At 50.8% G+C, this 13,603-nt stretch overlaps 1 protein-coding gene across 1 annotated transcript; it reads right to left on the bottom strand.

The window, feature by feature from the left end:
- Nucleotides 1–1,750: 1,750 nt before the first annotated feature.
- Nucleotides 1,751–13,587, bottom strand: LOC122371695 (translocation protein SEC63 homolog). Its single transcript, XM_043348209.1, has 12 exons — nt 12,961–13,587; nt 11,501–11,612; nt 10,789–10,903; nt 10,362–10,464; nt 9,864–10,087; nt 9,244–9,545; nt 8,728–8,962; nt 8,221–8,374; nt 4,883–5,049; nt 4,475–4,606; nt 3,365–3,811; nt 1,751–2,960 (listed from the first exon to the last, which is right to left on the bottom strand). The coding sequence occupies exons 1-12, from the start codon at nt 13,082–13,084 to the stop codon at nt 2,817–2,819; spliced, it is 2,259 nt and encodes a 752-aa protein (XP_043204144.1). The 5' UTR covers nt 13,085–13,587; the 3' UTR covers nt 1,751–2,816.
- Between the last annotated feature and the right edge of the window lie 16 nt (nt 13,588–13,603).

Here is a 13,603-nt window from a genome sequence, read left to right as displayed (position 1 = left end):
CCCAAAATTTTGATTTTCCCGTAAAAACTTTCCTATGGGGAAAAAATGGAATTTTCCTGCAGGACTGTGTCTGGGTAAACGAGAGCTTTCGTTTGATACCCATTTTCACCATAGCACCACTTTTTTGTCCGTACAAAGGCGATTTTACGGATATTTTACGAGTCTAGGGGGCTTTACGGGCCTTAAACGTCAATGCAACGGGGACCGGTTTGGGGAAAGTTTCTCGGCTGGTGGTGGGGCACCTGTGTGCCGATTTTGAACGAAATCGGGGGGGACCCCCCATTGACCCAAAATTTTGATTTTCCCGTAAAAACTTTCCTATGGGGAAAAAATGGAATTTTCCTGCAGGACTGTGTCTGGGTAAACGAGAGCTTTCGTTTGATACCCATTTTTACCATAACACCACTTTTTTGTCCGTACAAAGGCGATTTTACGGATATTTTACGAGTCTAGGGGGCTTTACGGGCCTTAAACGTCAATGCAACGGGGACCGTTTTGGGGAAAGTTTCTCGGCTGGTGGTGGGTCACCTGTGTGCCGATTTTGAACGAAATCGGGGGGACCCCCCCATTGACCCAAAATTTTGATTTTCCCGTAAAAACTTTCCTATGGGGAAAAAGTGGAATATTCCTGCAGGACTGTGTCTGGGTAAACGAGAGCTTTCGATTGATACCCATTTTTACCATAGCACCACTTTTTTGTCCGTACAAAGGCGATTTTACGGATATTTTACGAGTCTAGGGGGCTTTACGGGCCTTAAACGTCAATGCAACGGGGACCGTTTTGGGGAAAGTTTCTCGGCTGGTGGTGGGGCACCTGTTTGCCGATTTTGAACGAAATCGGGGGGGACCCCCCATTGACCCAAAATTTTGATTTTCCCGTAAAAACTTTCCTATGGGGAAAAAGTGGAATTTTCCTGCAGGACTGTGTCTGGGTAAACGAGAGCTTTCGTTTGATACCCATTTTCACCATAGCACCACTTTTTTTGTCCGTACAAAGGCGATTTTACGGATATTTTACGAGTCTAGGGGGCTTTACGGGCCTTAAACGTCAATGCAACGGGGACCGTTTTGGGGAAAGTTTCTCGGCTGGTGGTGGGTCACCTGTGTGCCGATTTTGAACGAAATCGGGGGGGACCCCCCATTGACCCAAAATTTTGATTTTCCCGTAAAAACTTTCCTATGGGGAAAAATGGAATTTTCCTGCAGGACTGTGTCTGGGTAAACGAGAGCTTTCGATTGATACACATTTTTACCTCTTTGTGACGTCATTTCTAGGGGAAAACGGGTCATAAAGGTTTCCCTCTACCAGGGCCTTTTTTCCCCCTACCGAATCTGTGCTGTGCTGAATCTGTGCTGAATCTGTGCCAACTTCCGTTACATGTTTCACGGCCGCCGCTAGGTTTCTAATAAGTATCTTGGCTGCTAGCGTGCTGCCAGCGCACGTGTCAAATTGGGTTTCCATGGGGACATCAAAAAACTCGTATCTCCAACATAACCACAGTCTGTGACGTCAGCTCACGAAATGCGCTGGCAGCATGCTGCTAGCAGCGGTGGAGCAGGGCCCTGAACTTCTTGAGTAACGGGATAGCCGGTAGTCGCTAGTGGTTTGGCTGCCAGTTGCGGCATGGCGTTTCGGAAGGGCCGGGTAGCTCACCCGAACGATTTATTTTCTATCCATGTGCTACCATGAGCGTGTCATTTCTAATAACAATTGCTCCCTTCGCGCCCAAGGCCAAGCCAAACACCAAGGTACTCCATTAAGGTGTATTTAATAAAATACTTAACAAATGCCCCAAAAGTTATAACAGGAAGAATTTCGGAACACAAGTTTAGAACAAACGAAATCCCACCACCAGAACCGAACGGCGCGCGGCGCTACCCTCTCCCTGCCCTCAGTCGATTTCCCGAGCGACTGACCATGGAACCACCAGTAACGGAAACAGCTCATCTCCCACACAGACAGACCCACACCACCCGCCTCAGCACACCGAGCACGGCCTAAAAAAATACCACTCTCCTCCACTCGCGCCGGTCCCAGCCGCCTGACAACACCGACCTCTCTAAGTAGCGTCTCCGATCGCGGAACAGGTGACGGCGGACGCGCACCGACAGTGTTCGGCGACTTGTGCACTGTGTTGTTCACAGGTTGCTAACGACAACTCGCGGTATCGGCTGGAGAGTGCACCCGTGACGGTCGCCATTCACAAAGACCTAGTAACTATTGTCCAGTAGTCTACGGTGACCCCGCCGCATATATCATGTCCCAAAGGACACAAGTGGCGTGTGCATTTTAGCCTCTTTATCCGGCGACGAAAGGCCGCCCGATTATCCGTTTTTAGCGCACAGATCCAACAGAATATCGTCTCGCCGACCCGCAGCTCTCCCTTTCTCTCAGTTTGGTCCGCTCGACAGGCCACTCGAGCCAGTACGCTCACTTCACAGTCCGTCAGTCAGTCAGTTGTTCTCACCGGAGGCACTATCATCAGCCGAAGTCTTCTCGGGGGCCAGCTCTCCGTCCACCAAAGTTCAACAAGTGTCCACGAGAAATGTCCGAAATATGTCCATTATCGTCTGAACGGTAACCTATTGGTCCTTTCTCAGCACGAGGCGTGGGATTCGCCCAACAGACTCCGGTCAGTTTCCAACAACCTTCCAATCGATTCCGCCGTTCTCCTCCGTCAGCCATCGTCGGGGTCACGGCCGGCAGCCGTCGCCGAGTGCCGCCGGCTCGTGCGGCCGTCCTGGCGTCCCTCCCGGCGGGTCGCCCTGCCTCCGCCGGCGGCCGCTTTGCCGCCGGTTCTGCCGTGGCCGCCGCCCTAGTCGTCCATATCCGACGCGTCGAACTCGTCGTCGGTGGCGAACTCGTCGACGTCACTCTCGTCGTCGGACTTTTCCTCCTCGTCGGAGATGTCCCACTGCGGGTGCTCCACCGGGATCTCGTAGGCCTGCTTCACGTCCAGCTGCCAGGGGTGGGGGTGGTGTCAGACATAGGGCCCAGGGTAAGCGGGCTTCTGATCAGGAGGGGGACGGGTGGAGCCAATAGTTGGAAGTTCGTCGAGAGATAAGGCTAGTTGATACTCGAAGGATCATTTGGAAACGAATAATGATAGCAGGAAGCAAGAAAAAATACAGCGTTTGGGAGAAGCAATGATAAACAAAGTAACAAAATACGATTTATCGCGAAACAGGCGTAGAATCATGCAAAATGCCAACTCTGTTCTTCATCCCAAACGAGCAGCGGAGGTAATTGCAAAATACCCTTACCGGTTATGCGATTAAACACGGACGGAATGTTAAAAAATATGCATTATCACACAGAAACACCGCCTAATTCACACGACTACTCGTATAAAAATGATCTCACCTTGATGTCCCTGGTCTGGTCGAAGCCCAGGTAGGAGTCCGACCTCAGCACCACGGTGAACGTGTACAGGCCTGGCTTCTTGGGCGCCGTGAACTTGAGCTCGACTTCGGCCTCTGTGACCAGGTCCGTCACCTGGAACGGCGCCGTCACCAGGCCCTTGTTCTTACGGTCGCACACGTACACCCACCAGTACTCCTGCTTCTCGTCGGGGAAGTGCGGCGCGTGCACGGGGTGCGAGACGCGCGACTTGGTCTCCAGCGCCTTGCCGCGCTTGTTGATGCGGCTCTGGAAGCGCTCCCACTCCTCGTCGTCTGTCTCGCGCTCGTCGGCGGTGCGGCCGGGCCGGGAGGCGGCCGCCGAGCCGTCGCTGTCCGAGCCGCCGTCAGAGTGGTCGGACTCGTCCCCGGAGCCGGCCTCGTCACTGCCAGAGCCGTGGCCCTCGGACCGCTGGACAGGTCAAACACAGGTCAGAGACACGGCACATACACGGGTCGTCCCGGACTACCGGCCTCGTCACTGCCCGAGCCGTGGCCCTCGGACCGCTGCACAGGTCAAACACAGGTCAGAGACACGGCACATACACGGGTCGTCCCGGACTACCGGCCTCGTCACTGCCCGAGCCGTGGCCCTCGGACCGCTGCACAGGTCAAACACAGGTCAGAGACACGGCACATACACGGGTCGTCCCGGACTACCGGCCTCGTCACTGCCCGAGCCGTGGCCCTCGGACCGCTGCACAGGTCAAACACAGGTCAGAGACACAACACATACACTGGTCGTCCCGGACTGCCGGCCTCGTCACTGCCCGAGCCGTGACCCTCGGACCGCTGAACGGACAGCCAGGTCACACGGAGTCAGCGACACAGGGTCAGAGGTGACACAGCGACAGTTGCACACGCAGGGTATGACGGGTCAAAAGGTCCAGTGGTTCAGTAACAAGGTGGTGACACAGTGGCAGCCGAACGCACAACGCTAAAAACGGTAGATACAGGTTAAACATAGTAAATCTGGAAATGAAAATTGATTCGTAAGCAAACAAATGAATAGATTCCAATCACAATTAGGCTTCAAAGGATGGATGTTATGCCTACGGTAAAGCGGCTGTCTTACCTCACTGGAAGGCTTGGGAGACTCATCAGGCTTCGTCGCCTGCTTCAACTTCGTCTTCTTAGAAGACTTCTTCCCCGTTTTCGCCTTCTTTTTACTCGACGACTTCCATACAGGCGTCGTCTTCTCCTTGCTCTGACAGAGACCGACCGATTGAGTTACAGCGGCGAACTAAACATTCACAATGTTTTGAAAGTAGACACAGACAGAGCACATGCATGCCAGATGTCAATCAATGTGAAAATAAACAATACAACACCTACTTTTAGCAAACACAAAATCGATGCGTCTTCCCATACCCCTCGTGGTCCCTCCAACGGTAACCCAAATCCCTAGTGTCCCGTCATCTAACCAGGAACCACCACTACCAGCCACCGCGCCCCACCGGCCCACACCCCCTCCCTCTCGCACCTCCGCCTTGACCTCGTCGCCGGCGCCGTCGGGGTCGTCGTCGGCGGGCGCGGCGGCGCGTTCCGTCTGCGGCCCGCTGGCCTCGCCCAGGTCACGGCGAGTCAGCTTCACGGTCACGGTCGTGATGGCGCCGGCCGTGAACTCACCAGAGTTCTCGTCATCCAGCACTGTGAAACACGGCGGAGGGTGAATGAAAATGGGCCGGGAATCGTGACATTGAAGGGGTGACCGATGTCCAGTGTCCACCTGCAGATACAACCGCGGCGTTGGATATAACGATGCCCGATGCACATTTGTTTGATCGAATGTGATGAGTAGAGTGGCTGTCACAGTTCAGTACGGAACTGAATGAAACATCCTCCAACTTATGTAACTCGACAGCGAGGAGAATGCATCAGCTGCAGCAGCTACATTTTTCATTCCTGAATTACGGACATGGTGCAACTAGCTACCTTACTGGAATCAGACTGATTCGCTTTTTTCTATTCGATTTATTGTAGCGGACAAGCAGCTCACGTTTTCGACATGAGCATGGCTTAGGATATGATCAATCAGTGACCAGTGGTTTCGTCCTCACAGTAAAAATGAAGCCCTAGCCCACATTCCAGCATGATAATGGTCACGACTCAGAACCGGTACATTCAGTTTCGTACTAAACTGAACTGACCATCTGACAAGGTAGGACAACGGTTCTGAAATAGCCAAACACGCAACCTTGCGTGTATGCATTGAACATTACTCAGACATTCCCTAACATTGCTAGTCTGTCAGATGACACAAGGAGATTGCATAAATGTCGCAGCGAGGATCTGCGAGAAATGGTGAGCCTTATGCATATTACGGCTAAAATGCCTGCGTCTCGTGCGTGACAAACGATGCTGTAGATGCATTTCATGTGAGACACATCGCTGAACTATTTACACAGCAGACTTATCTGAAAACACAGCATATCTGAGCATAATCATAGCTCTGGATGTGATTTCCGTAGCCCACCTGTTTGAGTACAATACTCCGTCGACAAGCATTTTCATTACACGTCAACGATTGGCCCAAAACACCAATGTCCCGTTTTTACAACTAACCACCCGGCCTGTTGACTCATCACTTTTGACGGACTCCACGAACCCTCACTGCCGCAGTCTGCCGCCTCGACCCACCAGCGCCACACAATGTCATGTTTCGGCCGATTTTACAGCACACGAACAATGGGTTTCCGGGCGGGAACGGAGGAAAGGGTCGCACGCCGGACGCCGGTTGGACAAGGTCGGCTACAACAAAACTGTCCGTCTGCCGAGGCGGCAAACGGAAGAGCAAGCATAGCCGGACAGGACGGGCGGGCAAGGCACTACAGGGGATATATGCCCATATAGTCATAAATACCGGCACTCTGTTGTGAATGTCATTAGTAGGCTGCAATATTTGACGATTCGATAAATGTGATCAGCGGTTAGAACTTCAGCAAACTGGTACGTAACGCATGCACGTGGAACACTGGCAGTTTCAGTCTGTTGCTCAAACGGTTCACGGTGTGGTGAGCAGGCGCCATGCGAGCCAACAGCCTTACCTAATACACCTCCCGCACCGTGCGCAAGATACGGTTAATAAATGATGTAGGTACGGTCAAACGACCGATCATTAGCAATCGAATAACAAGAGCATTCCTGACTGCTGAGCACATTAAGAATTGCGTGGGACAAAATGTTGATCAACTCACACATTTCGTGACGCATACCTTCAGCAAACAGCAAAGTACGTCTTATCCTATTCCCGCTTCTAAGCTATGAATGGCATATCAACAGCCATGTCATCACACAAATGCGCTATCACGACAGCCGTAGCTCAACTAAACCAACACGCACAATCATTTTCGGAAACTCGCCCACTCCGACCTCAGGTGTCAGCCCTGCCCCATATTTTATATTGGACACGTTAAATCAACTCCCTAATGCCCCGATCGTATTGCTTATCCGGCTCCTGTACGCGTTTAAATCACTCACCAGCCGCTCGTGACAGGCACGCTGCATCGCACCGCAGCTGACAGAGCTAAAGCCGCAGCGTCACCACCGCTGAGGTCAGCCATCAGCATGTCAGCTCAGCAATCAGCAACGGAGGCTGACGACCTCAGAAAACCAACACCCCATCCCTACCCAGTAGGTGCTCTCTGATCATCCTGGTATCGTCATCTCACCCACATCCACTCGATCTCTCATCCACCCCCTCGCACTGAGCGTGACCCGCCTCTGTCAAATGTCACCCGTCACCGGGCCGTCACCCCGGCGGGGGGCGGCGGGGGGCGGCGGGCTCGCTCGCGGGTCACTGGGGGCCACCAAAGGGCACCGGTGACGGGCCGAGCTCGGCCGGCCCGACAGAGACTAATTGGGTCGGTGGCGTAACAACGGGTGGTGTGCGAAAATGAAATACGACTCCGCACTAAGGAAGCTATGATAGCGATGCATGTGATTATGAAATGTATCCAGCATCTGACAAATTAAAGCAAAAACACAAAAACGAAACGTTGAAAATATAGCCGAAACACTAGTCAGTTGCATGACAGGACGCTGGGAAATGATCAGCGGGTAATAAAAACTTAAAGGGACCCTCCCACCTTAACATTAGTTTTGAGTTGAGATAGCCAAGTTTGCGGCCAGGCTCAGAAACCACCATTTATCCTGGTCGCAACCCCCGCAGCTTTATGGTATTCAAGAAATTTCTTCCCTTTACTTGCAGGGTGGGACCAGCTTGGTCCCTATCTCTTAACCATTACGGGAATCTGATGACGTCATCAGGCTTTCGAACGTCCGTCATTAAGTTTGACTAAAACGTTTTGTAGCACGCGGTGGTATATGCTATTTGCGCGCAACATCTGCCGCAAACGCCGCACTTCTAAAATAAAGTCGCTAGAAACAGCGGAGATCCCAAAAAGTAAACAAAAGTAAAAGTCTAATATCTTGAAAACCGGTGAATATTTTTCGGTGAAATTTGGTAGATATTCGTTTTCGCTCTTTCTGAACCGAGCGACATCACTTTCATGCCAATTCATAAACTTTTTTGAAGGTGGGAGGGTCCCTTTAAACATAGCAGGCCGTCCCACGTGTTCATTGCGGACCTCGGCCACCTTACATAATGCGATCACATAACAGTCAACACAGATGGATCAATACCACACCAAGAGAGTTCTGGCTGACTATCTTGGTAATGGTGAGGGGAGTTCTGAGAACTAGGTGCGGCTATTCGACAACTAAGCGGTAGATTTGAATATCCGGTACTTCTCCAATACATTCTTATACCCGAATACTCCCCTCTCAGACTCACGTCACGTCCCCATCCCCCCGACTGACCTTCGGACGTGACGTCCATGGTGACGTGCGGCATCCTCATCAGCACGTTCTCGACGTTGTGCGCCTCCTCGTCGGAGAGGTTACGCAGCACGTGGCGCCGATCGAGGGCGTCCAGCTCGGCCAACTGCTGCAGCGTCTTCACATTGATCTTACGCTGGCGGCGGAAAGGAGGACTAATTAAATGGGGGCAGGCGTGGGGTGAGGGGAGACTAGGCGGTGGGGAGGCATGCGCAGTTTGTCGGGAGTCTGTGCAGCACATCGAGCGTCTGATTCGATGGGATATACTTGCCATGAAGACCAATTATTCAGCTTACTGTAAACGAGCAACATAATGGGCGCTCATAAAGTGTGAATGCATAGAAAGAGGCAGCAAGTCAGTAAGCAGAAGACGTCTGAGCACTAATTCATAGTTAGCATCTTTCTACCGTCTAAAAAATAGCGCAGTAGGTAACCTTCCCTCCTCGCCAGATTCCATCACCACCTGGTTCCCTGAGTCCATCCGCCCACCTTTTTATCCACAAAGTGTCTGAGCATGGCCTCATCGACGTGCGGCAGCTGGAGCAGCACCGACTTGGAGTCCCAGAGCGCCTGCACCACCATGGGGCACAGCTTCATCGTGTTGTCGATCGTCTCCAGACTGGGCAGGCGGGCGATGCGTCCGGCGTGCGCCAGCATCACCAGCTGACTGATGCAGGTCACCATCTCCTGTATCAGGTAGGGACACTTGCGCACCACCAACTGCCTGCAGGGGAGACGGGGGGGGGGGGGGGGGGGTCAGCGGAGTTTGACGGGCAGTGGCGTACCACGTACCGTCTGTGAATGCGAAGGTCGGTGGTCCCAGTGGATAGTTGTAGAACGGGTGTGCAAATGATTGCCGTGCGTTCAGAGAAAGGCTGTTCTTTCATCCCAACCCCTTCTCGCACTCATAGCCACTTGCAAAATCCAATCACCCCTACCGCTCTACTCACACCCTCGTCTCATCCCGCATACCCCCATATTTTATCTCTGCCCACCGCCACCCACCTGTCGATCTCGAGTGTAGCCGGCGGCAGCGGCAGCCGCGTGAGGTGCGCGTGCAGCAGGCACCGCGCCTTCACTGAGTACTCGAAGCACAGCGGACGCTCCTTGTTGTTCTCGCCCAGATTGGGCAGCCGTTTGATCAGCAGCGGCACCTCGAAGTTGTCGCTCTCGCGCATCTGCACCTCGGAGTTGTGGCCGCGCTCGAACTCGAGGGAGGCGCTCAGCACCATCAGCACCCGGCGCAGCATCATGTGCGGCGTCTTGTGGAAGAAGTAGAAGTACAGCTGCGTGGTGTCCAGCAGGACCTGGGGAGCAGCAGAGAAGTGGTGAGACCGGCGAGGGAGCGCGAGAAAATGAGGCAGCAACAGCAGCAGTACTGCTGCAGTACCGAGGCAGCGAAAATACAGGCAAGCTTACTGGCTTTCCGTATTACGTCTTGCAGCACAAATAATATGAGTGAGCAGTAAAGAGTACCAGACAAAGTCATTCGAAGCAGGTCTACATAACAGCAATTAGAAGAACACAGCGGCAGCGGCAGCTATCCAACATTAAAGCGATATATTTAGCAGAATGACTAGATAAGTCCCAGCGTTGTGGCGAACACTGGGCACCGATCGGCGCACCTGATCTCCGGAGAACTTGATGGAGTTGTACCACCAGATGCCGACCACAGTGGGCAGCGCAATCATAAACACCAACGTGTAGACGCCCAGCACCCAGATCGAGTTCTCCTTCTGCACGATCCACGAGGGCAGCGCGATGCCGAAGTTCATGACGCCCGGGCCGTCCGGGTTGCCATAGAGCTCCCAGTTGCGGCGCGCGATGTCGTCCGTGAGTGCCTGGTAGGCTGCCGGTCGGACGCAGCGGGTCAGAGGTACTGGACGGAGGGCCGGCGCAGGAACTGTGAATCCATGTCGTTACAGCCGCCATTTGCGATCCTCAGCTACAAACTAAATTACGTCTCTTATCCTGCTTGCCCTTTAACTATCTAAAAGTTTAATACCACAATTTAAACTCTGCCTATTGCTTCCACTGAGTGACCAAATTGGAGATGTCATTGTCAACATAACGTGCAACATGCCATTAACTCATCGAAGCAGCTGCTCAGCATAGATACGAACCTTTGTTGATTTTGACGAACTTCTTTTCATCTCCTCCCTTGTCCGGATGCTCGGTAAGTGACAGCATTTTGTAGGCCTTCTTAATGTCCGCCTTACGAGCTCCCTGGAAATTTCCGCACGGCGGTTACGACAGTGTTGCATTTTTCGTCCCAACCAAGCACACCTAACCCTATTTTACCCTCAACAGTGATGGTCTATGACCTGTGCAAGTGGACATGTCGAATATTATTCTTATGTCTGGTATGTATTCGAAATTTCTTGATAAGACGATAACGGTTGCGACGTGCACGACAAACTCTGCTTAGTGCTTTCCAGTCTCGGAAATTCGCATATACGTGTACATACAATACAAATACAATATGTAAACAAAACTTCTGAAAGAACCATGTGTATGATAAAAGAAAATCTCTGGGTGCTCAAAACTCACTGGTGACACGCCCAGAATATCGTACGGGTCGAAGTTGGCGTACTCGTAGTCGAACTCGCGCACCCGCTGGACGAGGATTGCCACCGCGATCCAGCCCAGGATCAACACTATTTGTCTGCCAAACAACAGCCATGTGTCAGTTAGAGCAGGGCAGCGAGGGGAGAGCTACTCACAGCAGCTGTTTCATAGCCACACATCAGTACAGGACACAGTGAGGTCAGGAAGGAGAAACGTACAATGGGAAAAGATGCTGGGGCTAGCGTGTCTGCCACAGGGACGAGGAAGGTGAGCTCAAATAGAATTGTGAAATGCTCATAACTCATAAGCTGAAGAGACGGTGGCGTACATCTACGGTGCAAAGGATAGTGTAATGAGCCTTTTCCAAGTGGAGCTGATGAGCTGCAAAGGGAAAAGGAAATGACACAGGTCACAGGTTATTGTATGTTACACTACACACAGTGACAGCAAGAGTTAACACCTTCATCTGATAGGTCCAACTACTAACACAAATGAAAATGAACTGAAGACATTTGAAAGCACACATCTTCCAAATATAAAGAAGTATAAAATAGCGGTCACTAAGAGGGACAATGTAACACACAAAGGGCAACAAATTCTGCTTTCCATCAGCTATTCTTATCATTGGCTAGACCTACAGTCTGTAGGCCACATGACTTTGCAGGCACATGGAATATCTTCTTTGCATACTTACATAGTTCTTCTTTTCCATTTTTTAGAAGGTTCTTTTGACTTGAGCAGGTGCCGTTTCCTCACACAGCCGCTGCACTGGCAGACGCTGCCATCCTTGGGTTGGGATGAATCATCTGTAAGAGTGAACAACAGCTCAATTAGCCAATAAGCTTTAAGTAAGCTGAACTCAGCATACATTCAGCTGTTGAAATGTATAGGCAAAACAGTTAAAAAGAGTCATGAAGTGTCTGGACCCAAGTTAATCAGAGCTCGCAAAATTACCAGAGTGCTGTTCACGGACACCTGCGGTAACTGCGGTAGCTGCGGTAGATCGCAGGCCGTAAGTCCCGCCCACTTGTCCGTACGTCATCACGCGTTTGTCTGAGGCGGCTGCGTCAATTTTCCGCCCAAGTTACACGAATGCTCAACTGCCGCGCCACTTTGCATGACAAATGGTTCCTGCGGCCGCTGCGGTCGGATCGTTTCGACCGCAGGAGACGCAGGCGACCGCAGCCGGCCGCAGCCGTATGACGTCACACCACCGGCCCCATCCCCACTTTCTGTGACGTCATTACCCGGCTGACCGCCGAGCCGCAGCTACCGCAGCTACCGCAGGTGCCCGTGAACAGCACTCAGGGCTATTGAGCTGATGCTATAAAAGCCTTCCTTCATCCTTTCCTTTTCAGTAGTGATACCTGAAGTAAAAAAAGTAGGAGGGTATGTTATCAAGAGGATCTGAAGGTAAAGCATGCCGATTAAAGCTGGTCTCAGTCTGTCTCACTCACCCACATTGACATCAGCTAGCTACTCCCATCAACCATAGCATCTTCCCATTAAGTCCATTACATTGAACATTGAACAACCAAGTGAGTAGTGACGTAAACATGGGCAATCTCTCCACCACTGCCAATGTCTACAATGGTTAGCTGGTGTGCTGTACAGATCAGTTGGTAGCTACCAATTGGTCTGTACAGCACTAATAGTGCTGTGCAAAGGCAATAACAATTACAATGGGTCAGTGGTGATTAGGAACCTCAGGCCAGAGGCACCATAATGTCATCAGCTTTAACTTCATACAGGAGTACAGCCAGTAAGGCATCTCATGATAAGGCATCTCATGATCTAAGCACATGCATGTCCCTGTATATTAACATAAAATCAACATTATCACCACTTAAAAACAAAGTTGTGGTACAATTACTTGCGATTGGCATCAGGAAAATGAGCCGAGGGATAATTATCTAGGATCATCAGTAATAATTTGGCATTGCATGGACCATTGATACAATTAGTCACATTTTTAGATTGATTTTGCTTCACTCAATGCGGCTCTTTTACCCTGTTGTCACGTCCATTGTGCATGGTGTCAGCCATTAACATCAAATGATCCCGGTGATCTCGTAAAATTGAAATTATCCCTGATTATCCAGATGCCAAACTGAAACACACCCTTAAAGGAAACATCACACACCTTTCACTTACCTTTTTTATCATCCTTGATGAAATAGTAATATGAAGCTGGACCCAATACAAGTCCAAGGAAGCAAAGAAGAAAATAGTAAAATGTTGAGCCACTTTCATCATATTCAAACTTTTGACCAGCCATCCTGAAGGCAGAAACTTATCTTCCTTGGCCGAAACTACCAATGAATTGCTAGATGATAAGGAAACAGATCAAGATGACCCTAATCTTGATCTGGGTCAGAATATCTCACACGATAAGAAACGAGAACATCTAGCAATATTGCCTGGGAATGTGCAGAATAATAGGTGTTTTCCTAACAGCTCCACGACACTCCACTCTCATTACAATAACTATCTCAAATAAAACGGTCCACGGTCCACCACAAAACGGTGACTCTGCGTTGACGTCAACAACCCGTGTCTTCCATTTGTCTTCATTCAAATCACAGATGGAATCGATGAAGCCTTCGGTCGTCCTAGAGAAAATATAAAAAATTATGCTAGAGCTTGTGACTTTTTCAATAAAGCTTCAGAAAAGGCCAGAAAAGGCGAACTACAACGCAAATTTAATTGATAACCTGTCATCAATCATAAATTAATTGGTAGAATCAGTGCTAAAAAAATTAATTTAAAACATGGAAAGTTAAAAATGACCAGATGA

Source organism: Amphibalanus amphitrite, unplaced genomic scaffold (assembly GCF_019059575.1).
Source record: "Amphibalanus amphitrite isolate SeventyFive unplaced genomic scaffold, NRLGWU_Aamphi_draft 001270F_arrow, whole genome shotgun sequence".
NCBI classification, from domain to species: Eukaryota; Metazoa; Arthropoda; class Thecostraca; order Balanomorpha; family Balanidae; genus Amphibalanus; species Amphibalanus amphitrite.
Note: the sequence above shows the minus strand (reverse complement) of the source record. Positions and strands in the feature narration are given on the sequence as shown.